This window comes from Larimichthys crocea, chromosome III, assembly GCF_000972845.2.
Source record: "Larimichthys crocea isolate SSNF chromosome III, L_crocea_2.0, whole genome shotgun sequence".
Lineage (NCBI taxonomy): Eukaryota > Metazoa > Chordata > Actinopteri > Sciaenidae > Larimichthys > Larimichthys crocea.
Genome location: NC_040013.1, coordinates 42,446,391 through 42,472,707, shown reverse-complemented (window position 1 = coordinate 42,472,707; position 26,317 = coordinate 42,446,391). Strand labels below are relative to the sequence as shown.

At 39.6% G+C, this 26,317-nt stretch overlaps 2 protein-coding genes across 2 annotated transcripts in view; both read right to left on the bottom strand.

The window, feature by feature from the left end:
• Window positions 1-9,149, bottom strand: part of cfap299 (cilia and flagella associated protein 299) — a 68,498-nt gene extending 59,349 nt beyond the window's left edge. The window contains exons 1-2 of the mRNA XM_019272413.2: window positions 8,991-9,149; window positions 4,800-4,942 (exon numbers count right to left, since the gene is read on the bottom strand). Coding sequence (XP_019127958.1) covers window positions 4,800-4,942; window positions 8,991-9,149 — 302 coding nt within the window. The remainder of the gene's footprint in view (window positions 1-4,799; window positions 4,943-8,990) is intronic.
• A 6,007-nt stretch (window positions 9,150-15,156) lies between these two features.
• fgf5 (fibroblast growth factor 5) lies at window positions 15,157-25,282 on the bottom strand. The gene is made up of 3 exons (XM_010751104.3): window positions 24,908-25,282; window positions 22,057-22,160; window positions 15,157-15,657 (listed from the first exon to the last, which is right to left on the bottom strand). Exons 1-3 carry the CDS (start codon window positions 25,116-25,118, stop codon window positions 15,286-15,288), a joined length of 687 nt encoding a protein of 228 aa, XP_010749406.2. The 5' UTR covers window positions 25,119-25,282; the 3' UTR covers window positions 15,157-15,285.
• Between the last annotated feature and the right edge of the window lie 1,035 nt (window positions 25,283-26,317).

Below are 26,317 nucleotides of genomic sequence, written 5' to 3'. Positions count from 1 at the left end.
GGGGCATTCATTGATCAGATGCACGCTACAGGCGAGGTTAGCCCTTAATTGAAAACAGCTCTATTTATACACCTGCAGGCACTAAAGGTCTCCAAGAGAGCACAGGGAGGTTGAAAAGAAGAGAAAGGAAGGGAAAAAAACACAGAGCAGTGACAGAACAGTGAAAAAAGAAATGCCTTGGGAGACAGGTTATGGCCTACAGGGAAGGTAAAAGGCATTCCCAAAACAGCATGGCATGAGTGGATAAATATGCAGGTGCAAAAGTCTTTAGGGAAGTCTTTGAAAAGAAGATTAGCATTTGTTAAATGAAAGCACAAATGAATGCAAATCCAAACATCACTCTTTTTTTAACTTGGACAGACTTTTGTTAGTTTGTTTACCGTACAGCTGCTCCACAACACTGTACTGATTGTGCTTCGCCATTTTACAGGTGGTACATCGCATCCTGGGGCTCGTGTTTACACAATGTGACCACAACAGGAGGTCAGGGGGTCAGTTTGGTGGAAGTCCAATCAGAAAAACCACAGAGGAAAGAGCAATCTGCATACAGACAGAGAGGGGTGCACAGCTCGAATTTGTGACTTTTGACGGAAACATCCTGGGTAGTTTGGGGCTTTTTTTGTTTTTTTTTTGTCCTTTCAAGGTCTTTTGCAAGTTGTCAAATGTCCAAAACTGTTAATTAGTTCAAACCTAATATACAAAAAAATAAAAAAAAGTCGGTTTATAGTCGCCTACAGGTGGTTGGCATCCAGAGATAATCCAAACAACAGGTGAAATGTGGTAAAAATACTTTAACCACACTTCACTCTCAGGTCACACAATGGCAAGAGTGTGAGAAAATCTGAAAGGTACTGTAGCAGATGTATCAGACGATTATTTATGGGTTAGATTTAATTAGAAAAAATTACATTAATTTGTTAAGAGCTATCATTTAGCTAGAATAGGATCACGTTCAATATTAAGTGTTTTCCTTTTAAAATAACATAACCCCACTGCTTACCTTGGAGAGGATTCAAAAACCACTAGCTGAGGTCCGGCCAGCTCAAAACAACAGACTGTAAAACTGCTGTGAGTGATGTTTCTCCCAGCAATGTCCGATTATTAACGGAGCAATTTTATCTGTCTACTGCAGAGCGCTGATGAAAGACAAGGTACTCTGTAATTGATAATGGCAAGAATTACATAGCGGAGTGAGCCAGAAGGGGCTATTTTGAGACTATTATGCATTTGAACCAAATATTTCATTTAGTCTGTCTTTAGTTTCTTGTGCAGGTGCTTTAGTTTTCCAAACAAGAAACCATTCAAATGACCTGGGCAGATAGAAAGCAACAAGTGTTTTAAAACTGGCACAAAATATCACTTCTCATTGTTTCAAAGTAATGTTTTTTTTTTTTTGTATACAGTTCCTGTCAGATTCAATATGAAGAAGGCCAAATGGAAACAACTCTTTTGCACTTGTGGTGTTGACATTTATTAAACACATGTTCCTAGTTAAGACAAAGTTACATTGGTTTTATACTCCTAAACTGAATGTGGCTTTGTAATGTCTGTGGTGTGATTTTAAAGGAACTTTCAGCTTCCATCTGTATTTCTATCTATCTATCTATCTATCTATCTATCTATCTATCTATCTAGATATAAAAATTAAAGGAGCAGCATGTGGGATTGAATGACATCTAGCAGTGTAGTTGCAGATTGTGAACCCCTTTCCAAGTGAACAAAGAGAAACTACAGTGAACCCCACATGGAAGAAAAACATGTAACACCTTTTCTAAAGCCAGTGTTTGGTTTGTCCCTTCTGGGCTTATGTAGAAACATAGCTGTCCAACATGGCAGACTCCATGTAAGAGGACCCACACGCATCTGTTGATATAAAAGGCTCATTCTAAGGTAACAAAAACATAACAATTCTTATTATCAGGTGATAATACACTAATGAAAACACAGTTCTGAATATTATATTTCATTTTTGCCATATTCTGTTAATAGAGACACCTAAATCTTATACACTGGACTTTTAAATGTTAAACTCATGCATGCCTCAAAGGTGGCTCTGAGATTAGAACTGAAATTGGTTAACTGCTAATCAACCATCAATTCACTTTTTCCAGTCCAAACATTTTCCATTTCTATTTGAGGATTCGCTTTTCTTTATCATGGGTGATAGTTAACTATCATATCTGTGAGTTTTTCAGGTAACAAATTAGATTAAATTAGATTCCAATAGTGGCCCAGAGTCACAGAAAAACCTTAAAAACACAGACAGCATTAAAACTTCCACAGAAACTACTTTATTCTAACATCTAACAACAGAAGCCAACATTTCCTTTTGTAAAATCTCCGATCCAAAGCAGCAAGAGAAAAAACAGATCATCTACTTTGCTGACTTTGGGTTTTAACTCTTCTGAATCCAAACTTTTTAGAGACAACTTTCAAACCTACACGGGGCGAGTATTTCATACTCAGAAGACAGATTTTCCATGGACTACACCTTTAAAAATTAATCTGACTGGATGTTGTCAATGTGGAGTTTCTGTTCCTGTATTCCTTACAAGCATATTTTAGGATCACGCCTTTGAAGTAGTCCCTACATGGATGTAGTTCTTGGAGACGGAACAGACTACTGTGTATATAACATCCCAATGTTCCCGTACAACATTTCCCTGGATCCTGTTGGGACAAGATGAAAGGCTTTGTGGCCTAATATCACTGTAACTGCAGGTGTGGAGGCTCCCATTTCACCAGTGTCACTGATGTTCACAGACGTTTGGAGGAGGGGGGTTGGGGGAGGCAGCGGCGAGACATCTGCACGTTTGGATAAGCATCTGAGAGTTCAATCAAATTCAACACCTAGCAGGTAAATGTTTGGATCCAAAACCCAGAGTGTGTGTGTGGGGCTTTCTTTTTTGTGTGTGTGCGTGTGGTGAATGGCTTATTTGGAGTCTGTTCTGGCTTGTCATCAAAGGAGATACCACAACCACATGGCTTTATCAAGAATGAGAACAATATCTGTGTGATCACTTTCCTCAGGAGGGGCAGTTTATAGAGGACTCCAGTTTGTAGTTTTGTCATCCAGCTTGTTTATGTTAACCATTTTTATTTGACTTAAGACAGATGGGCAGGCCTTGTTCAAATAAAAGCCATGTTCATGTAGGACATGGACTTGATGAATTACTCCCATTTATCCAATCTTTTGTAAAATGCAATTATAAAGGATTATACAGTATGAGCTGCTCAAACCGCTACCGCACCGGATACAACTATAAAAGATTCAGACTTTATGAGCTGTCATGCTTTGATTAGCAGAGCAGAACCTCTGCCAAAAATGCATTTTACATTTTCCTCTACATGCTGCTTTTGCTTGCAGACGGATGGTTTTGCTTGCAACCCGTCACTGTGTTGTTTGTCATAAAGGTGCTGACGATCAAATACTGTGAGACTTATCAGGTCATTAATTAGTCAATGATTAGTCAATGAATCAATTAAAAGAGAATGAATCAGCAGCTTTTCTGATTTTCAATTAATCATAGACTAAACTATGAATAACGTGTGTGTGTGTGTGTGTGTGTGTGTGTGTGTGTGTGTGTGTTCAGTTCCAACTCAAAACTAACCACAAACTTTCCATACAAGTGGACCCTTTTTGCTAAAGTTGAACATATTCAGCTTGCACCGTCATTTGCGCCACCTTGAATTTGCATCTAATTGCGTCTTTCCAGTGACTTTGTATGCAATTGCATTCTTATCCATTTTAATGAGGCGCTGATGCCGAGGGCCCTTGGGTAATAAAATCACAGGGTTGTTTAACCAAAATGTTGAACCTGGCTCAACTTTTGTAGCAACGCAGTGCATTATCATTCGGTAAAGCACTGCATTGGACAATCACATGCAAACACGCATGTTAATGCACAATCCTGGTAGAGTACTTAATAACAGAATGGCATAATTCTACTGCTTACCCTGCAGTTGTTAAAATGACGTGATAACTCTACCGGCACATGAAGCAACACGCCAACTCAGACGCTTGGGGAAAACATAGCACTGTTCCTTTCCTGTGTGAGTACACAGTACTATTTACTGTACATAGCCTAACAATAACCCAATGCTTCAGCCCCCATGGGGCAGGTTTTTCTTACCCCCTTACACAGAGAGGTCAGAGATCAGGATCAGCTACGGCGGCAGTCTTTAAGCTGCTAGGCGGTGTTTTGCTCAACAACAGTCTAACAGGGGATCAAAGTCCACCGCATACAGAGTGGCCTTTCCCTCTCACTATGCACCCCATGTCTGGGGAACTTTTTTTTTTTTTTTGACATCTTGCAAATTTGAAAGAAATCACACAAAATGGTTTAGAAAAAAATCATTAACATTTCACATGTCATATATCATTTGAAAAAAAAAAAAGTCTGAGATAGACGCACTGGTTTGGAAACTGATACACAGGGAACCTTCCAGCTTCCACCACAGTAAACAAATCTTAAAGAAAGGATTGAGGATCACTCATCTAAAATATTATTCTTTCACACTGAATGAGAAGCCAATACAATGAACCACAGAACACTAACATACAGAGGCAGAGAGAGGGGAGTAACTTTTCTTCTCCAAGCCACATTGACTGATAGATTCCAAAATCCACTGACCACATTCAGACTATGAAACAGCTCAATTTAATTTTCAGAGTATAACAGAGCCTCCTGACATTCCAGCATCTGACTGGTGGCTGGTGTGGATTTGTCTCTCGTATTAGTCATGCAGAGGACATCATAGTGAACATGGTGGGTTGGTGAGAATTTACATTAACTCACATTGGTTGGCTCCTGCTGTAGAAAGTGTTGCTCTTCACAGCCTCTGGAGCCTGTGCAGCTGCTTTCTTCTCCTCAAATTCCTCCCTGCTCAGGACCGTGCCCTTGTGGCCGTGCTCCACCAGCTTACGGGCCAACTCCCTGTTCTGCAAGAGAAAAGAAAAGAAGAGGAGTCAGTCAAGGAGACGGGGACATGGCCTGCAGGCAGGGCTGAAGATTGTCAGATGTTGTCAGTCTTGAAGTTTGGCGTGAAAAGCTGTGAATGCTGGGATTTATTTTTTCACCGCTCTTCTTAGAGAGGACTTCCGGAGTGCAACTACTGTTTTTATTGAGTGTGCCTGAAAGAACACACGATATACTATTCACAGCGCTTATTATTATTATTACGCTCTTTTTTTGGCTTGCTACTCCTCCTGCAGTTTTTGTAGCACATATACAGAAAAGGTGCGGCTCTGTAAACTGCGACCGTAAACTGCGATTGAGGCCGCAAATGTCACTCTACAGACATGATTACCACTCAAAACGTAGGAAAATTCAAGGCAGTCATAGTGATAACACTGCTGAAGCTGTCATTTTTATAGTTTTGGGGTCAGACACAAAGATGCGCCAGCAACGCGCATCTACTGCCCAATCTACTCCCATGTTAATTTGAGAGGAGAAATTTCCAAAAGGAGCAGGGAGCACCTGTTCTTTCTCTAACACCTGAGGCCAAAGTTTATACAATTTTTGCCTGAAAATCGGCAAGGAAATTGTCCACAAGATGAGGATGCTGATGGTCATTTCGGCTTTTGGTTTTTTTGCATTTTTGGCCACCTTCGAAGGGCTTCATTTAGAGATTTTCTGTGTGTCTCAGGCTACGTTTACACGTAGCCGGGTATGTTGAGAAACGAATATTTCCCTCCCTCCGTTTTCCAAAATAACATCGTGCACATAGCATCGTTTTCAAAAAAATCAACCCGTATAAATACGCCATCGAGCGCCGTCATAACTACGCCAAGCCTGTGGGTGGCAGTGTAGGAAGAAGGCGAATCCTCTGCAAGCCAATCAGAATAATGCTTCCATGAGCATCGTCATAGCAACAAGTAAACATTGGTCGCACTTTTGGCGTATCCGCTGCCTAAAACTCTGTTTATCTCAGTTTACACGCAAACGCAAAACCGGAGTTTTCCAGAATCTCCACTCTCGCCGGAGTTTTTAGAAAGATTCGTTTTCAGAGGCGAATTCACCGTTTGCGTGTAAAAGATAGGTACAAACGAAGGGAAATGTCTCCGTTTTTAAAAATACCCGTGTACGTGTAAACAGGGCCTCAGGGGAGAGACACAGAGTGCATGCGCGCACCTGTGCCTAATTAATCTGACCTGCAGCTGACCCTGGTTGCTTGGCAACCTCAAGCCTGCATTTGACTAACTCTATTGAAGTCTCTGTATGATAACAATGACTATCAAGACTACATTTTTAATGTCGGCCATTTTATCCTTCTCTCTCAGACACAAACACAGACACATAAATAGATAGACAGACAGACACCACACACAGACAGACAGACAGGACAGACACACAAGCACACACACACAGACAAGACAAAAGTCTTTCAAAATAAGAGTCCCTTCAAAATAAAAGACTTTGTAAAACTTTCTGATTAACAGACACAAGACCACACAAGAACGCACGCACACACACACACACACAAACACAAGACAAAAGTCTTTCAAAATAAGAGTCCCTTCAAAATAAGAGCCCATTAAATAGGCAATGATGACACAGCTTGTTGTATTAATACTGGATTTGCTGAGCAGTGTCATTAATAATGTATGGGGGGCGACAGAGCCAGAGTCAGGCACACTCCAAATTTCTTTAGAAATGTTTCTAGTTATTATTAAAATGTCAAAAAGGAGGGAAAATGGCTATCTCAATTTCCCTGAGCTCAAGGTTATGTTCTTTGCTTGTATTGTCTGCCAAACAGTCCAAAAATGTGAAGATATTCAGTTTATTTTGATATAAAATAGAAAACAGCAGCATATCCTCACATTTTGGAAGGTGGAACCAGAGAATATTTAGCATTTGACGTTGAAGGTTTAAATAATTACTTTAAATGTCTATGATTACTTAAAATGATTGTCAGACAGTAAGATATAGGATTAACTCACCACTTTGGTCTTTAGTTTAAAATTGTTATTTCACTCCCTTCCCCAAAATATGGAAGTGATAGCCAGCTCTGCAACACCACAAGCCTCGGATCCAGTTTCGTTTTGTGAATTTAGTGTCCATTCATTTTCTAAGTGCGTGTGTGTGTGCGAGTGTACATATGTCAGTGCTACTGCAGGAATTGTTAGCTACGTTATTCCAATCACTGTTTGCAGACCCGCCATCATTAAAGCTAAGCCATAAAGTCATCATCTAAAAACCAAATATTGCTGTCAAATCCTGTGGCTTGTCAGATCAAAGCTTCGGCCACATGTCCTCCTACCCAAAAATCCCAGCAGCCGGGCCTGCGTCCGCACCCGAGAGGAAAAGTTATATTTTCCTTCAACTTTGATGTGGCTCACCAGAAATGAGTCTCAGACATTTGCCGGTCCTAAAATTGGCCTGAAAATCATTGTCTTTGTTTTCAAGGCTCATTGAATAATTCTATTTGAATGAACTGCTTCTTACGGTTGACACACCAGGACCTGGACCTGGCAAAACCATACAGGTTTTGTAATAAAACCTCTTAAACTACTGTGGATTTTCTGAGTGTATAGACATAGTTTGTGACAAGTCCTAAATAGAATCATGAAGGAAAGAATTGGTTTATAATTAGCAGATTTATCAGAACTTTTAGGCCCCTTATCAGCATGACTGCACAGGTTAGATAACCTGTGCTGACTGCATTGTGTCACAACAGAGGGATGATTGAGTTTAATAGTGAGTGACTGCAGCTGATTATCAGGTCAGATATGAGTTGTTCTCTTCTCTGTGTGGACACAGGTGTTCAAACAAAGTGGCCACTGCAGCAGCTATGTGTACGGTTAGCAAGTGTGCCACCTGCTGGGAAAAAGCACAATTTCCCATTTCTGATGAGCAGGTTGAATGTCTTTACTGATGCTATGGATCACCTTTTTCTTAATAAATAATGCTCTTAAGAACAAAATGAGACCAAAATGTTTTGGTCATAATGGAGAACACATTTCAAGCATTTACAAAAGTTATTTTTGAATTTTTGAGACTACAGAATATAAATAATTTTCAAAGATTTTTCAGAACTTCTTTTCTGTGGATAACAAAAATTTGAGATTTTAATTCTACAGTGGGCCTAATTAAGACTCCTGTTGAACTAGTTTTCAGAACAACAGTATAAATAACACCAATACTGCTTTTACTGCTTTCTCAGTCTGAGTCATACAAATATGAATTAATATACTTTGTCACATGAACCAAACTCTAAACGACTGGTGGTATCTGCTTGATAAGACCATAGTTTCAACCTCCATTACCAAACCTATGTGTGACTGCCACCTAGCGTATGATCATAGAAACTACACCAACAAAACTTCCCCATGGCAAACCCAGCATTTGTGCAAATGCACACACACACACTACTTTATTCAACAAAAGGTAAGGTATGCTCATAAAAGCAAGAAAACAAGAAGCAACGTCAATATCAAACGAAACGTTGCATGCTTTAGATTCCATTCAAAATTCTGGAGAGTGTAATACCTTCTTCACAGGCAAGCTAGGTATACACCATAAAAAGTCCATTAAATCCATTTAATAATCTTAAGAATACGGCAAAGTAAACGGCAAATATATTAATAAAATGACAAAGTCTAAAATAGGGACTCTTGTGCCATAAACTTCTCGCACCATACCGCCAGTTACCTGCTGCTGTCTTGAAAGCAATGTATCTGAACCAACAGATGTTGTATTGTTAATAATAATAATAATAATAATAATAATAATAATACTAATAATAATAATAATAATGGGTTGAAGGGGTTGGTGTATGCCGAATTGAATAACAAGTCTTGGTGATATTGAAAAGTCGAAAGTCATGTTGTAATAACGAGTAATGACGCAGGTATGCAAAGATAACCTTTAAGTAGCAGCTTAGTGAATTAGGTTCTGACGTCGTTTACAAAACAGAAGGAACTTCACGCAGGGGGAGATGTCTGAAGTTACACCACGCAGAGGATTAAAGTCGAAGGTTTGACTCACTTTTAAGTCATATGCATCCATTGACGTGACTTTGGAGTGGAGGTAATCTTCTTCGTAGACTTTAAACTGTGTTACAGAACAGGGGGAGCGAGCGGCTGTGCTGTATCCTTCTTCACGCGCTCTGTCTGTGTTGTAAAACGCTGCTATGGCAACCGCCATGCCTGCTCATACAGTTTGACGGCACATCACAGGAAGCGGAAGTTTCTAAAGATTAATAGCCTTTATTTTATTCTAGAAAAATCCTGCATCTATCCCAGGCAGCTCTTCTCAGATATTGTAGCCACTGCAGGTATACCATGTGTGCTGGCACAGTGCAGAGAGCTATGAAAGTGACATTAAAAAGCAACATCTTTATCATTTGCTTTGCATTGTGCTCCAGCTTCAGCTTAAATCAATGGCAAGTTCATCTTAGATCAGTGAAAATGAATGAGGACTTCCACTCTAGGCTCTAGGCCTGACTTCTTGAGACAAAGCCTTTGTGGTCTGGTGGCAAACCCCACGGATTTTGAGCTTGAAAGCGGCTCTACAGAAACCTATGGGTGACATCACACCTATGTGATAAACAAATGGGATATATGATAAACACGGTAAACCACTGAATTCAACACATTCATATTAACTATAATGTCTGTATGCCTGAAAAACTTAACTGAACTTCATTTACACTTCATATTGGGTCTAATGTCTGAGGTGATAAAGTTATCCAGTCCCATGATGTCAGTCCCTACATCCTGGCAAATTTTCACAATTTGGCACCTTTGCAGACTGTAAAATACAGAATAAAATGTTAATTGGGAATGTTCTCAGCTCCATTTACAGAAATGATGTGACTCTTGGCTGTCATTATCATCTTTTATTATCATTTTGTTTAAATTTTCTCATTGAGCATGACTTTTAATAGCTCTGCAGTGACGTCCACGGAAAGTGAGGTAATGATTAAACATGTTATGAATATGCTCTGCTCTCGTGCAACAGCCATGTAGCAGACAAATCAGACAAAAGGAAATGGCGCTGGATGGCAGGCAGGGTTGGTGGGTAAAGGAGTAGAGATGAGGGAATCTGCTCCTTCATGATCAGCTTTAAAGAAAGACTGTCACGCAAACTTCATCCCATTTCTCAGACCGCCAAGTGTTTTCTTACCTAGATATAAAGACCCAATTCATTATTTAAGGCCAGTATGAATAATAAACACAAAACTTCTGTTGTCCTTATTTTGTGTTGAACAATCTTTTTCATGGTGATAACTCTTTATCTCTTTTCTCTTATGACTCAAGTTTCTTGATTTTCTGCTGAACGTTTATCAAAGGATCTTGGTGCAGGATTATAGTCAACAGGATTAGATAACATTTGGCACAATCATAACTTTTATACAGGACTTCTGCATATTCTCTTTTTTATAATTATGCTGTTTTTTGTCTTAATCATAAGGACAATGAGCAGTAAACAAAACAGTGCATACTTGACTGCATACTTATTTTCTTTGTCTACTATACATGTACCCAGTTGCAAAAACCAGCTTGAATATATAGTACGTAGATAATAAAATGGCTGAATTCTATTAAGCTGCTTCAGTTTCAGTGTTCAAATTATCTGTCATGGGTTACTAGGATAGACAAATACTTTTATCCACACATTTTGAAATAACATTTGGATAAATGAATAACATATTGTTTTTCTTACAAGTGAAAAGACAGAATTCATAAGAAAACAATATAATAATAAAACACACAACTGCTCAATTCAGTACACTCGGGGGCTTTTGCCAGTACATCAATTTTTAGTATTATGAAAAGTGGCAAATGTCTTATTGCTGCCTGTCCCATTGCACGACTAGTTATGATGTCTTTAAAGCGTCTGACACAAGGGCAATTCAGTGTGTCATAAAATCCATAAATAAAAATATTTGGGTCCAGGGCATGCCATTTCTCATAATTTCCTCAGAGACATTAATGGGAAAGATTCAAATTTCTTTTGCCTTATGGACCTTGCACTGTTTTTAAAAATTACGTTTGTGCTGAAGTCATATACCTCAGATCAAAATCCTTTGATTAGGTACCTTTGGCTTCTGTTTTTCTTTCAGTTCATCAATCCAGATTATAATTCCATCTGAATACCATAAAAGCAATGTAAAGCTGCCATTTATATCTAATTAGTTTCCGTGTTGCTTCTGAGTGGATCATTAAATGTAAATGTACAATTTTAGATGATTTAGATGTGTGACTGTGTAAATGCAGGTTCCCCAGGAAAGAAGAAAAACATTTTTAATGTTTGTAATGGAAGTGATTACTCCTCACCTCACCCTTTACTTCTTAGTGTGAAAAAGAAACTATGGAAGCCATGAAATGCATCCCTGTATAGAGCTAGCGTTTGGTTTGACAGTAAGACAGTCTGTTATCACTTTTCAGTACTTCCAGTAGTAGTTTTCTGTAGTAGTGCATTATGACTGAGATCTATGTATGTCAGATTTTTTAACAAATATGTCTCCAATATTAGTTGATGAAAAAGGCTAAATGATGCAGCAGAGGCTTAGTATGGGTTCTGACCTGTTAATGAGGCTAAATGTTGAATCATTTGTGTCAGTGAAGAAGGAATCTCACTCATGCTCACATCTAAAAGAAGATGGAGAATGTTGGTCAGGGATTTTGGTGCTCAGGTCTGTTTTAGACCAAAGTAAAAACTGTCATGACCTCAGAGGATTTGGAGAACATCAGCCAACACAGTCCTGTCAGCACACACGCACACACGCACGCACACACACACACACACACACACACACACACACACACACACACACACACACACACACCTGTCTTTCATTAGTCGGACCGATTTCTCTTCTTTGGGATTTCAATGAGATATATGGAACACAAAGCAAATATCAAAAGAAGGTTGTCTTTTCAGACTCTTCCAACATATAAATACACCAGCCATATACAACATAATACATATGAGTATCCACTGATATATTTGTTTTTTAATAGTCATATTACTTAAAAACTCTTTGTCATACATAAGTTTTTATATAAAAAAAAATCTGGTACAAAAAATATTTCTTTGGGATGTGTATGAGGACCACACAACATGACAACACGATGACAACACAGAAGATCATTAAAAAACAAACAGCATCAAGATATCTACAGTTTATAACGTTATAAAGGGCCCCAGATCACGTAGCTTTTCACTTTGCTAGATAACACTTGTCCACAGTGTGTGGGTGTGTATGTGTGTGTGTGTGTGTGTGTGAGTATTTCCACTGTATTAACCTGTGTTATTACACTTCCCTGATATAATGGTTGTATTCTGCTATAATCTTCATCAACCTATTTGTTCATTACATTACATTACATTACATTGCATTTAGCAGACACTTTTATCCAAAGCGTGTTCAGCTGTGGGGGTATCTCAATGACTCTTTACAAATTGTAATACATTTGATTTTAATAAAATTTGTTATGAATTAAAATTAGCTGGAAAGTGAATCTATTGTTTAAGAAACAATCGATTTATTTTTGTTGCGGATCTAGAAATTCTATAAAAGAAATTTTAGTCTCGCAAATATTCAAATTATCTTGGTAGATATGGATCAAGATGTAGTTGAACAATTTAAACTTACATTTTCTACAATAACACATCCAGATAATAATGCAGCCTTGATGGATGTTAGTGCATTAACAAGAGTTCTGCACATGCTCAAATTTGAGACTCAAACCTGTGCTTTTCCTGCATCTTTAGGATCTCAATCAAATCATAATGACTACGCTGCCAAATTTGAAAGCCAAAGCTATATTTTTTCTTTTCTTCTTTCATTACTGGCAGTTGGCTCCCTAGGCTAATGCAGGACAGTGCATAGACTCTTGCCTCTTTCCCTTTGACCAACGGACATTGCATATTTACTTGCAACAAATGGCACACATGGGAGCAGATTATGAGCAGTCAGACAGAGAAAGAAAGAAACATAGTAATAAATTACATTTGAAAATGGCCAGTCCAAGCATGCAGTTTTACTCAACAATATGGCCTGACACTTACTTTACTGCAGCCATTGGGTTTGGGGAAGGTAGCAAAACTCTGGATGCTTGTCAATCTTAACCATGTCTATTAATTCCTTTGGGTTACACTGTGTAATAAAACATTTAAAAATCTAAGCCCTGCCCCTTTTCACTCTGTGCTCCAATAACAGTTGAGCAATATTGGTCCCTTTGAACCTCAGCTACCTCTTTCCTTTTCAGTGCACATATACTATGTGGTAGGCTCTATGTTGAAAAGAAAACCAAATTTTGACGATGGTTGACAGATGTTGCTGAGATGTTGCCGAGCATAGTGCAGGAGCAACATTGACTAATAGTCTTGCCATACTGAAGACTGTGTTGTTTTGCCATGTTCATAAAAGTTAACAATGTATATATAATCTTCCACCACATACTGTAGTCTTTGCTGTTGGCTTCTGGAAGTCATATTACCTGATGCCCAGAAACTAATCCAATACACACTGCGGCACCTGAATAAACAGAGCTTGCATCGTCATGTTTCTTTTTCTCAAGCTTGCCCGACCTAGCAACCGTAACTGAGGGGAGCTGGACATTGGTTTGGTGAAAACTGTGTAAAGATATGAAAAAAAAACAAACATATTCATCTTAGCTGTCAAAATGCATTATGACATTATGCACTGGAATATTTTCCCATAAGTTAATTTACAGGTTCTGACAGTGGAATATAATCAAAGTTGTATGACAGATTGTCAATTTCTTTGAATGCTCTTGCAAAAGTTAAGTTCAAGCTCTTGGAGAAGATAAGCCTTCTTCACCAGACATGTCCTTATATTCCTGAATGGCCATTCCACGGCTGTTTGCCATCTGATACACCTACAACCTCAACCTTCCCCCCAAAAAAAGCGTCCGCTCTTTCTCTGCATCTTTATCCCTGCGGTGACGGCGGTGCACACTCTTCCTGGGTGGAATGCCTTGAGGTCATGACTCTGGATTTTTCAAGGGACAGCCGGTTGCTAAAATGATAGTTTTGATGGACAGTTTTCGCCTTGATCCCTCACAGCTGTCCAGGAAGAGGGGGAAGTCTCCAGAGTTCCAGTCTATATTTTCATGTTGATTGTCACAAATCAGGAAAGGTGAATATTGGTTGGTGTATAGGTTTAGTCAGTAGACTTTCTAAGCCAGGTTTGAGAGATTTTCATGTCTCAAAAGTGGCTAAAAACACATACCTCAGGACAAATTTATCATTTAACCAACACTGAGAGCTTACATGTTTGTGATATTTTTTCATTGTTTAAAACTGAAATCCATAACCTATTTTTTTAACTGTCTTATATTTTGTCACCGGCATGGTAGAATGTGTCTTTCTGGCTGACAATGCCATCATTATAACTGTGTGTAAATTCTTCATGTAACTTTTCAGACTGCACTTTGAGGTACATTTCTTTTGCTATATAACAAAATAAAATTCATTAAGTTGGCTCAAACCAGAGCTGTTGAGCATGAGTCTAACTAACTCTAAGTCTAAACTCTTTAATTATAAAAATCCACTCTTATTCTGTTGTCAGAACTGATTATTTGGTTCTGTCTTAGCTACTAGTTGATTATGATGAGGAAAATAAAGTTGTGATACAAAGACACAATTGTTGTCTCCTGTTATGGTAAAAAGGATATCCATTATTATTTAACATTACTTAAAACATATTACTTGAAAAAAATAATAAATAAATAAATAAATCTGAGGTGAAAAGAAGTCCCCTGCAATCCTATGAAACATATTATATAACTCTTTTTAGCAAACAGAAAGAAAATATGTAGTCCTTCCTCTCCTTTAGTCCACACAAACTAATATTTTTGTACAGCAAGACAGAACAGCATGGATGATATTTTCCTCTTTGATGTATACTCAAAAAAATATTGCAAGTATGTCTCCCTCAAATATGCAGCGAGTTATGGATTTCAGTTTCTGAACAGCATCTGATTGTAAAGTAATTGTAAAGTAGTTGTTTTGTTTTGTTTTTTTTTAAGCTGGGGTACCGCCACAGTTCACCATGTAGACAAATGAAAACATAAAACAGGACAGAGCATCATCAACTCAAGTGGAACGACACAACTGTGATCATAGCTACAACAAAGAAAAGCTCAATAATTGAACCTGGCAGCCCTTTGAGGTTTTTCACACACTTCATAGATACCCGGAATGCTTTGAATGTCATAAATAAGCGTTGTCAGTTTTTTGAGCACATCCATCACTATATATGTCCACCATCTATGAACCTTGTCACCTAACCCAAACCCTCTGACATCTATCCAAACCGGTACTTGGGCCAGTACTTGACCTGAGTACGTCTCGGGGCTGTTCCTGCATTGACGTTAACCTTCGCCAGAGGAGGTTTGGGTGGTGGTGGCAGCGCAGCTTTCCTCCTCTCTTTGCTTCTGTCTGTGATGGTGAAGCCCTGCTCGATCTTGTCGTACAGACTGACCCTGGGCAAGAAGTGGGTGGAGACATGCTGGGATTTGACCCGTGGGCTGGAGCCCATTTTAGCTTTCCCCCTCTTATTGAGAGCCACGAACCACTCGCGACCAGTCCTGTGGTTCCTGTGGATTACTGAGGCATAAGTGTTGTAGCTGTTCTCCTGGAAACGTTCCCTGAACTTACAGTCGTCTGTGAACCATTCCTACAAAAGAGGGGAAATATGAGTTATTAACAGGTGTTACGTCTTGCCTTTTTTCTTGCCTTATATGTAATTGAACTTAAACTGTAGTTCGATGGTTTAGATCAGTCAATGAGACTATTTGTGAATAATGTTTTATTAACTAACCTTGAAATCTTCTGAGTTTATGATAGTAGATCTGTCCAAATGTAAACAAGGCTCAGCTGCAGAACATGCTGCCATGTAACCTAATCCTGTGTTTCTCTTAACTGCTGCTGAGATAATTGCCTTGAAATTGTGGAAAGAAAAAGAAATGGCTTATATTTCTTTACAAAAAAGCTCCCACCAACAAGCTGACCTTAGTTAGAAACTTTTTATGATCTTCTAGGTAAAGTGTCCTCACTGTGAGAAGTGTTTCCTTCCCTCTATTTCCTGTAACCACTTATCTTTATCAGGGTCACGGGGGGTTGGAGCATATCCCAGCTGGCATTGGGTGAGAGACGGGGTACACCCTGGACAAGTCGCCAGTTAATCACAGGGCTGTCACATACAGACAAACAACCATTCAGACTCACACCTATTGGTAATTTTAGAGTCACCAATTAACCTATTAATTGCATATCTTTGGACTGTGGGAGGAAGCCAGAGAAACCAGAGAGAACCCATGCTGACAACGGGAGAACATGCAAAATGGGCTTGCTGTGAGTTGACGGCGTTAGCCACTGCGCCACTGTGCAGTCCTTCACACCCCAGTATGTGTGTGTTTTTTTTACATACAGAATACAGGTGAGGCAAGTGTGTGTCTAAACCATATGTCAAGTGTGATTTAGACACACACTTCATACCTATTACTCCTATGTAATGACAAAAACTGAAGGTAAAACATATCCATAAATTCTTCAATTTCTAATGATACAGAGCAAGATCATTTGTGTAACACCATGATTACAGAACAGAAAACAGGATTCAGAGTTATTTGAGCCTGTAATTACATACTGCACAGGCCCGGTACTGTTATAGTATCGTCTATACTCAGCTCCGGAATAACAGAGGACTGCACTTTCATCTTGGCCGCGGGTTTCAGAGTCACATAAATGACTTTCCTTATCACAGAGATGCTTTGACTGACAGCAGCAGAGGTTCCTTTGTACTGGGACACCCATTATGGCCTATGCACCAACTTCATCTATTTAGATAGATAGATAGATAGATAGATAGATAGATAGATAGATAGATAGACAGATAGACAGATAGACAGATAGATAGATAGATAGATAGATAGATAGATAGATAGATAGATAGATAGATAGATAGATAGATAGATAGATAGATAGCGTATTTGACTGAAATTATTTGTCATAAACGTATCCAACTGAAATAATTTAGAATGTTCAGGGCAATGTACTATTACACATGCTTAATAAAATGTAAAGATAACACCGACATTACATTCTCCTATGGCGATACAGATATACATCTGTATTTCCATGTTGCATGTTCCCATTTTGTACCTAAAAATATCTTGGGTGGGAAACTCTTACATGTACCCTGGGATGCCTGCTTTTTTTTCCTGCACTATGACTTCCTTGTATAACCTCCTGCCATTCTGAAATAAAACAAACTGTTCTGCTTTGCTGAAGAGTGAAGCATAGCAGAAAATGATGCCATTACAGCGTTCGGTAAACATGCCAGTCACAAGAGAGCGTGCCGCGAAAGAGCAGTACAAACCCTTAAGTTATTCAAAGTGACCGACTGTTCCTTTTGGCTGTTGTCTTTAAGAATGATTAGAAAGCTGTACAGACCTCCCGAGTCACTGCTATGGATGGATTGAAATCATTTAACAGAACGCTACATTTGAGCAACATACCAGCTCTGGTACCCAGTTAGGGAATTACACATTTGGAAACAAATCCACTGGAGCATGTATGAATATACTTGCAAATATAGGCATGTATGCCTGCATACACACCCACACACATACACACAAGCATGCATACCAGGAAGGAGCTTAGGCTCCTGCTGTGTTTCATAGGATTTAATGGCTGCAGCCAGATTCCAGAGATCTTATTGTTAAAATCATAATACTTGTACAGCTGTTTAACCTGGCTCTTGCCCTACTGGATTGGTCACACTCTTTTAAAGGGACCTTTCCCATGATCCTCGGAGGTTAGCTGTATCAAGTGCAGAGGTGGAAATTTATTGGTGTCTTTTTTTCCTCTACCCAAATAATATGTGTTCACAAATGTGTCCTTGTTGGATAGATGGATAGAGCATTTTATTAATTCCACTTCCTGGCTACAAGAGTCTACAGCTTTGCTTTGAGCCAAATGCTGTCATATGAGTATGCTTACATGATAATATTTGGGAGTTAATGTTTACCATTGTCACAGCCTTAGTTGAGTGTGTTCGTTCGTTCTGAGCGTTCTCAGATTTTCTAATAAATACAGCTGATTGGAAAGTATTGAACACATTAACACAGTCCACATTAATGCAGTCAATCCAATACCTGTTGAAATATTTTACTCAAAAGCAAAAATGTCAACCTGCTGGTGGCACTAAAGGAAAACTGTCATTAGGATGCAACATCTCAGATCTCATGGTTCCCTGTCGGTACCAACGTGTGCAGTGGGCACGTGGGCATTAGATAGTCAGGAGATAATTAAAGTCTGTATCCTCATCCTCAGACCATGAATGTTTGTATCACATTTCATGGCAATCCATCAAATACATCATACAGCAAAGCTTTATCATAACTCTGCTCTTATTTACACTAACTTGTTGTTGTACTGGTTGGGAAAGGGAAACATGTAATAATCTGACATAATAAAAGGATCTTTAGTAGAAGAAGATGAATGCCTCATAATTGCAAAAGAGAGAAAGAAAAACAAATAACTGAAATAAAAGTTCGTTCAGGAAGTTTCACCACTGAAATCCTCAAGGCTATATCAGTATTTTCTGTAGCTACACAGTGTCATGTATCTGACTTTCCCTTCTCAGTCTTTCTCACCATGTCACTGTTTGTTCAACAAATGCAGGTGACCCTTTCCCCTTTCAGAAGATTATGTTTGTGGTGTCTTGCTGAGCAGGTCATGTAGAGTAATGTGCATCTGTCTCCTCGCTCATTATTCAGCCAATAAATTACCACTGTGAAAACATCTAAATATTAAATATGACAGACAATGCAACAAGATAAGGTTCAGGGTGTCACCTGACACCCAGACTTGAGGCCCAAGCCTGTCTGTGGCCCCCGAGGTTTACATCCGCCCCAAATCATCAAGGCGGTTAAATAGCACAGTGCAGCTGTAGCCACAGATTGGAGTTTTAGTTATACAAATATTTCTCTGAGGCAGAGCTGCTCTGGAGGCAAGAATAAGCCCCAACTGCAATGGCTGGTGCCAGAGAACCAGTCTCTCAGAGTGCAAAGTATTGAGTAAGTTGTAGAGCTATACTGCAAAAATATCAAATTTAAATGTACTGCACATAAAACTGGAAACTAAATGATAAATATAAAAAGGTTGTCAAGTGCTGTAAGGCACAAACAAAATACTGTTTTTGACAAAGTATTTTAACTTGCAGACTTGCAAACTTGCATATTTCAAGCTTGGAACCAGTCTTCCTCAGCAAATAGAGTTATGGAGCAAAGATGGAGTTGCAGTTGAAAATTCCACAAAAATCTCAGAATTGAGGGAACCAAGTAGAGTGTTTTTTAGTCGGGGTAACAGCACTTACTTACATTTACTGTAATGAGTCATATTATGAAGAATTTGTCCTGAAGATAATGCTGGTGGAAAGGTTAAAATGAAATGTGTTCATCTAGTGGCGACCATGAATGTGCTCAGTAACTTTCAGACCATTAGAAATTGATTTCCTGTTTACAAGTGCACTTGTTGCCCTAATGAATTGGGAAAAGGCCAAACGATCATCATAATTTTATAATTTTTTATAATGGAATAATTTATTCCATACTGTAGGCTAAAATATTCATTTTGATCTGATGGTGGTACTAGAACAAAGGTCAGTGTTGACCAAAATCATTAAGAATCATTTCACATATGAGGACCATGAGCATCCATGTCAAATTTATTGTAATGGGGTCATTAATTGTCAGAAATTCTGTCTGCATCAAAGTTTTAGTAACCTGCGTGATTGACACTGACATGAAGAATCACATCACTTTCCATGAATTATGACAACTGGATGCATAATTTTGGAAGGTTAGCAGGCTTCTTAACGAACTACGTTAGAGAGCTAAAACTGACTCTTGAAGGTCAACTATGTTACAGCCGTGTTGTGCGCAACTTCTTTGTGATAGATAGACAATAGTGTCAAATTCATCCCAAAGTAGCTTTTATCAGCAAATACAGTGACTTATATGTAACTGTGCAGCTTTTGAATGCTATTTTTGGGACAATGTTACTTAACCAGAAAAAAAGGTAATTTAGGCCCATGACACTGAATTGAGATTATTCCTGCCACTAAGGCAACTCTGATAGTGCGAATCATGGCAACACCAAATCAAAGATAATTCTACTGAAAACAAGGTAGACAGCCCTTCAGTTGTGAGGAGGAATCCTCTACCCTGACATGGCCTTGAGCAAGGCAGCTCCAGATGAATCTGTAACTAAACTTGCTCTGTGATCATGAGAATAAATAATGGAATTCTGTCCTTGATTTGAGGGCTCATTTTTATTTTATTAATGCAGCTTTCTGGATCCCTCCTGCCTATTAATGGTGGAGCCTGTGAACATCTCTAAGGTCAGGACTTCAGCCTGATTGTGTTGACTGAAGGAGTCGTGCAGACACAACAAAGCCAGTCACAAACAACAGACGATCGACCTTTGAGTTGGTGCAGGAGTGAAAGTGAAAAGTTGGACTTTTATCTGGGACATTTTGACTGGAGATGAGACCAGATTGGAGACATGTTGGACCACAAAAAAGAAAATCTCACTAAATTAGACCATGGCTGTGCATGACAAACTTCCAGCAGAACAAAGGCGGTGATCAGGTTTTAGTTTGAGGCAATAACCAACAGTGAACAGTTTTGCTTTGTCGCATTGTTTTCTGCTATTATCCATGTGTGCCCAGTTTCGTTTTATATTTAAATCTTGTTTGGGATGTGCTTTGACACTGGGGAAGTTTGGAATTTTCCTGTGCACTTACATAAGCTGCAGTGACAACTGAATATTTATCTGCTGGTGGACAATTTGCAGTCACAGTAGTGGATTTCAAGCTATGCAAGTTGTGGCAGAGAATGCACTTTGAGGAAAGACGCCACATTACTTCCCGCTGACAGGGTTTCATGAAACAATACTGGGAGCTGAGGGGGCATAAATCGCCATGGCTCAGCATTCACACCCACAGCAGCTCACAGACTCTCCGGCTCTCCAATTCTTGCCTGCGTGGCTGATTGTTTACTCAACATATTGATCTTAACTTTGTGGCTCACTCCTCTGTATATTATCAGCCATCCCAGACAGGACTTAATCTGCTCTTCCTATTAACACATGCTAATAGGGAGCCGCTTCTATCTATACGCCTGCCAAGGCTCCCACAGATGACTCGTAAGTGTGTCTGGCTGCTGTCTGGCCGGCCGGCCTGCTTACAGCAGAGAGGCCAAGCTGCTGTGGGCAGATTTGGGCTTACGATGTGTTTGGGGGGATTTGAAAGTCTTTGAAACTGTGGCTAAAAATTACAGCAGTATGCCATGACATGCTGATGTCAGATTTTGGGATTTTGTTATGCGGATGCACAGATGCAAAGCTGCACGATCTAATAAATAAAATAAATATAGCTACACTAGGAAAGGTTTTGATGGGGAAATACAGCTGAGTCCAAAAGAAGAAGGAAGAAAAGAAAGCTCCCACAGAGACATCAGTAGTAAATGAGATGCAGATTTACAGTATTTGGTCAAATTTAATTCTGGTGCAAGGTATGGACACTGGCGGGACACAAGATGTGAACAATATGAAACTTTGAAATTCAATGATTCAAATGGAGCTTGTCGTATGGAAATACTAGGGGGCTCTGTGGTGAATGCAGGGGATTGTATGTAATGTAAAAGTTAAATCGTTGGGCTTAAGGGAAGGTATCCTAGTGAAGTCATGAGACATTTGTATTAAAGTCCAAGTCCTTTTATGATCATCAAATTTGAGTCCATACCTCTCCTTCATGTCAGATTTCTGTTCCCCCAAATGACGAAAGAATCTATTAGTGCAGCTAATTGATGAGTAATTAACATTTTAAGAGCCATTTCAGCTGTATGATTGAACAACAAGATTGTGGTCAACATGTGTTATCTACAAAGTCTCACTCCAAAAGAACATGTTGTATCCCTGCACACTCAGCCGTGTGTATGTACTGAGTGTATTTAAGAGCGCAGGGTAATAAACAGAAGCAGTTAAAGAAGTGTGCAGGGATACTTACAGTGGCGTGGAGCCGTCCTCTTTTATTCATGGCCAGGAATCTGTTACTGTAGACCCCTTTGATGCCAATGACCCCTTGAGAAACCGCAAAGAGCTCCAGGACACCTAGGCGGACACACAACATGCTCTGATGAATGATGGATGACGTAAGTGTATTTTTACTCCTCTTGTCATTTTCTGTAACTCCTCACTCGTCCACAGTTAAAGTAAAAGAGTGGAGGTGATTAGCTCGAGTTTTATCTTGTCCTAACAGTATGTTCATTTAGATCACTAACGTCTGGCTAATTTATCAGTGATTTACATCTTCATCTTCTTGTAGGCTCATGACAACATCCTCCTGTGTTAAAAAGTTGAACATGGCACTTTCCTACAGTTTTAATTTTATATTTCGTCATTGTTTTTGGTTGTCATGTTTTATCACTCTTACAACAAATAAAGACTTTACAAACCAAACTCATGCAAGTGCAACAGAACACTTCAGCAGTAATGAGAGAGCTAAGGGACACTGACACCTTTTGGCTGAAAAGAAAAAAGATAGTAGGATCATACAAAGACTTGGCTGTTAATGCTGTCTCCAAGCACAGATTTGTCAGTGGTTAACTTGACACTGCTCATGGGTCTAACAGTAGCGGTCTGAGGAAGGGTCACCCCCTGTGGGTCACCTGGTTGAACCACAGACTGTTGGCTCAGTATGATGTAGAAGAATAACAAGTGAATCACCCTCCGTCAGTAAACTGACAGTGTGCTTAACCGCAGATGCTTCAGAAAGACTGTTCACTGGCTAAACGTGGTGGAGAAAATGTGGTTTTGGAGATGGCACGGTGTAAAAAATATCTGACATTTGTGTGTGTGTTGTTTATTTAACTAAAATCATAATCTTCCACAGCCTTCACCCAGTTACCTAACTGGAAACCTTTTTTCACTGAAGACTTCATAGTATGAAAAGCACAGGTGTTACTTATAGTATTGGTGATGACTCCGTTCTATTCAAGCATCAAGACGGTGGGACAGTGAGCCAGTATGCACAATGACAAGACCCTGAAAACACACAGCTAAACAGAATTCAGCCATCTTTAATTTTGTTTACGCTTTTCCGGTTGCAACATGTTAAAATGGCCCCTGAGGCCTTTTACTAAACCATCATTCAGCATTGTTGACATGAACATTTTGCTGGGCATCAGTACTTGTTCTTCATATTCTTAACCCTTGTTTCCTTATCTGTATGAGTGCAATGTCTGTTCTGCACTGGTATTCTGACTCTCGGGTGAGTTAGGGTGCCAGAAAATACAATAGTGGGTTGTGCCATTTTGGATTCTTTTGGAACATTGAGTCATTGATGAAAATCATTAGTCAGTTATCTCTTCTCCCATGCAGGATAACAACACACTGGCTCATATGAAGAATTTGTCCCAGAATGAAGGAAAAGTCCAAATAAGACTGACTGTGTTATTCCAGCTTAATGTTGTCAGTGCAGGTATTCTGTGAAGAAGCGATATGAAAGCAATGTGATGGTAAAAGGATCCTCATATTACAAATCTAAGACGCCCAGTCTGCTGCTCATCTCCAGCCCTGTCATGCAGTGTTCAAAACCACATGGCTGCCGCGTTGAAATCCATGTAACCTGACAACTCTTCTAAAAGTGACCATGAAATGGAGTGCGCTTTCACAGTGAGCCTCGGCTGTTTCGTCAGCAGATGAGCGATGAAGGTGACGGGACAAATGAAAATATGACTTACACAGGACGGGACATCATTTGGACGTCAACTTTGGTATTTTACATTGTGTTTTTGTTTCTTCTTAAATATTTCCAAACTCATGTGAACAGGGCTGATTTACCTTGGTCTGTATACAGATGAAAACTAGTGTGTGAGTTTATTTGAGTTCAGAGGTCATGTTTTAAAAAGGAGAGAAATGAAGCTCAATTTTAGATATCCAGATGTTCCGTCGTCTGCCTGATTTAAATCTTAAAACTGAGGCATTTGGAAGTGTTGTACAAGAGGAAATGATCTTACTCCACTGACATTTTTCAGTATTTTTCTTATTTGTAAGTTATATTTGAATCTCCCCCGCTCTCTACTGGAGGCAATCTGATAAACTGGGCCCATAAATCTTATCACAGATTCCTAAATTCATATTTTAAAAGTTTTTTGTTTATTTAGTGTATCAGCTTCAAAAACCACTATGCTTCTTAAATTACTTCACCCTGGAGAAATACATCTGCACTGCAAAGTAGCTCAATGTGTAAAAATCGTATTCCCCTTTAAAGTGAAAAGTTTTAGGCATTTCCACAGAGCACAACACTGCACTTCCACATCAACTTATTTCACAATTTGTGGCCTATTTTATTCCAAACAAGTCAGATCACTGAGCAGTTTGATGAGTCAATAACAGACAATAATAATTTTTTTTTTTTTTTTTTTTGCAGTGTATGCAGTAGCGTTTTTGTGATGACAATCGTGCTGATTGAGAATCCAACACATCCTGGTGTCTCACTGCCGCACCTGTTACTTCCACAAATAGTCTACCTGCCAACATCCCGGAGAGACACAAACAAGGCTCGTCAACCAGATGGCCGCTGCATGCTCAGATATTTCACAGGGTCACGCAGCCTAAGTTTAGGTGCGCGGTTCTTACTACTTCTTCCTGCATAAATCATTATTGTTATACGTTCCAGGGATGACATTAAAAAAAATACAATAAACACACAGCTGCAAACAGAATGGAATCAATTAGAGCAATAGATCCAAGTGCGCATTATCAACTGGACGCACTGGTTTCATCTGCGCGTCAGTCGTTTATAATTTAGTAGTTAAGCTGCTCCTTGCACCGTAGAACTGGACTGATTGACTTACTCAGCTGGTTGGGCTCATGGCTGCCGTTCACTCTGCCGTCGGGGTGAATCTGGAGATGGAAGCCGATGCCAACCCTACAGTAGAGTCTGCAAGTTCTGCGTCCCGAACTGATCTCCTCCTCCAAAAGTTGACGCTCCAAAGAGAGGTGCTGTGCTCCGCCGGCGGCGCAAATCAAATGAGCGACGGTCAGAAGGTAAAGAGGAACATTCATTCTTCCAAAAAGGAGACACTCGCTAGGCCAGTTCTAGCATTTTGGTGTCGCTCCAGGTCTGGGCACCAGAAACCTTGCGCACACACGCGTGCAGCGCTTCTGGGCATTACCCCGGCTGTAGTAGCTGAAGTTGTTCTGCTGGCACGGGGATATTTATAACGCCAATGATCTCACTACTCGATGCATGCCTGAGCTCTAAAGGACGCTCTTTCATCCAGATTTTGTCGCCGAGATGCCACTCCTGCTCAGCACCGATCCACAGCAGCGGGGCGTGAAGGGAACGCGACTGACACCGCACATTTTCCAAGGAATCGTCCGCGCCAGGACGCACTAAGCGCGGCATTTTACGCACAGGGAGACATCGTTTTTAATTGATCGAGGACGCGATGAATTCATTCACGAAAAGACAGGAATAAAAAGAATCAGAATAGCTGCGCCTCTTTCCATATAAGAAGACTTGAACCGAAATAATGAAACGTTAAACGCGGGAGGGAGGACGGTGTGGTTCAGACAGCACAGATCATCAGGTGGTGTAGAAGGGCTTTAACACTGGCTCACCGGGAGACTCAGGCAGCCGTATTTATAGGCTTTAGTCCACCTTATGATCTGATACGTCCACATGCTTACAGGAGACGCGTCTGCCAAGCTGATTAATGTATTCTGAGCTGTGTACAGTGGCAGATAAGACTCTGTTATTATACATTGTGGATTGTTGCAAAATAATCATAGAAAGAATACACAAAGCATTTATACAAACACAGAAATCTTCTCTCATAAGATTCTACATCCTTTTACCTGATGTGTTATATCTAAATCAGGATGGCAGTTTTTTGAGGTGGGTGTCACAGGAACAGTTATGTGACCTGTAAAGGGGTCCTTAACAACTATGAGTCCCCCAGATAAGAATTTCAACCTTATAAATAAGCAGTAACACAAAAGATCTAATTTGAAGTCAGGTGGCAGATAAACTGATTAGTTCACTCACATGTGAACCCCAATTCTGGCTTTTATGAAAGCAAACATTCTGCTTATAAATATTAAAATATCATTGGCTATCCTGGTTCAAAGTGATTTTTTAAGTAGCAGCAAGACATGCCACAGGTATGATTCTTCCTAACTTCTCTTGTGGCCAAATGTGCATTGAAAGAGTTATTGGGCAGCCAGGTTTACCTCACACAGCCATTGGACATGGTGTATGG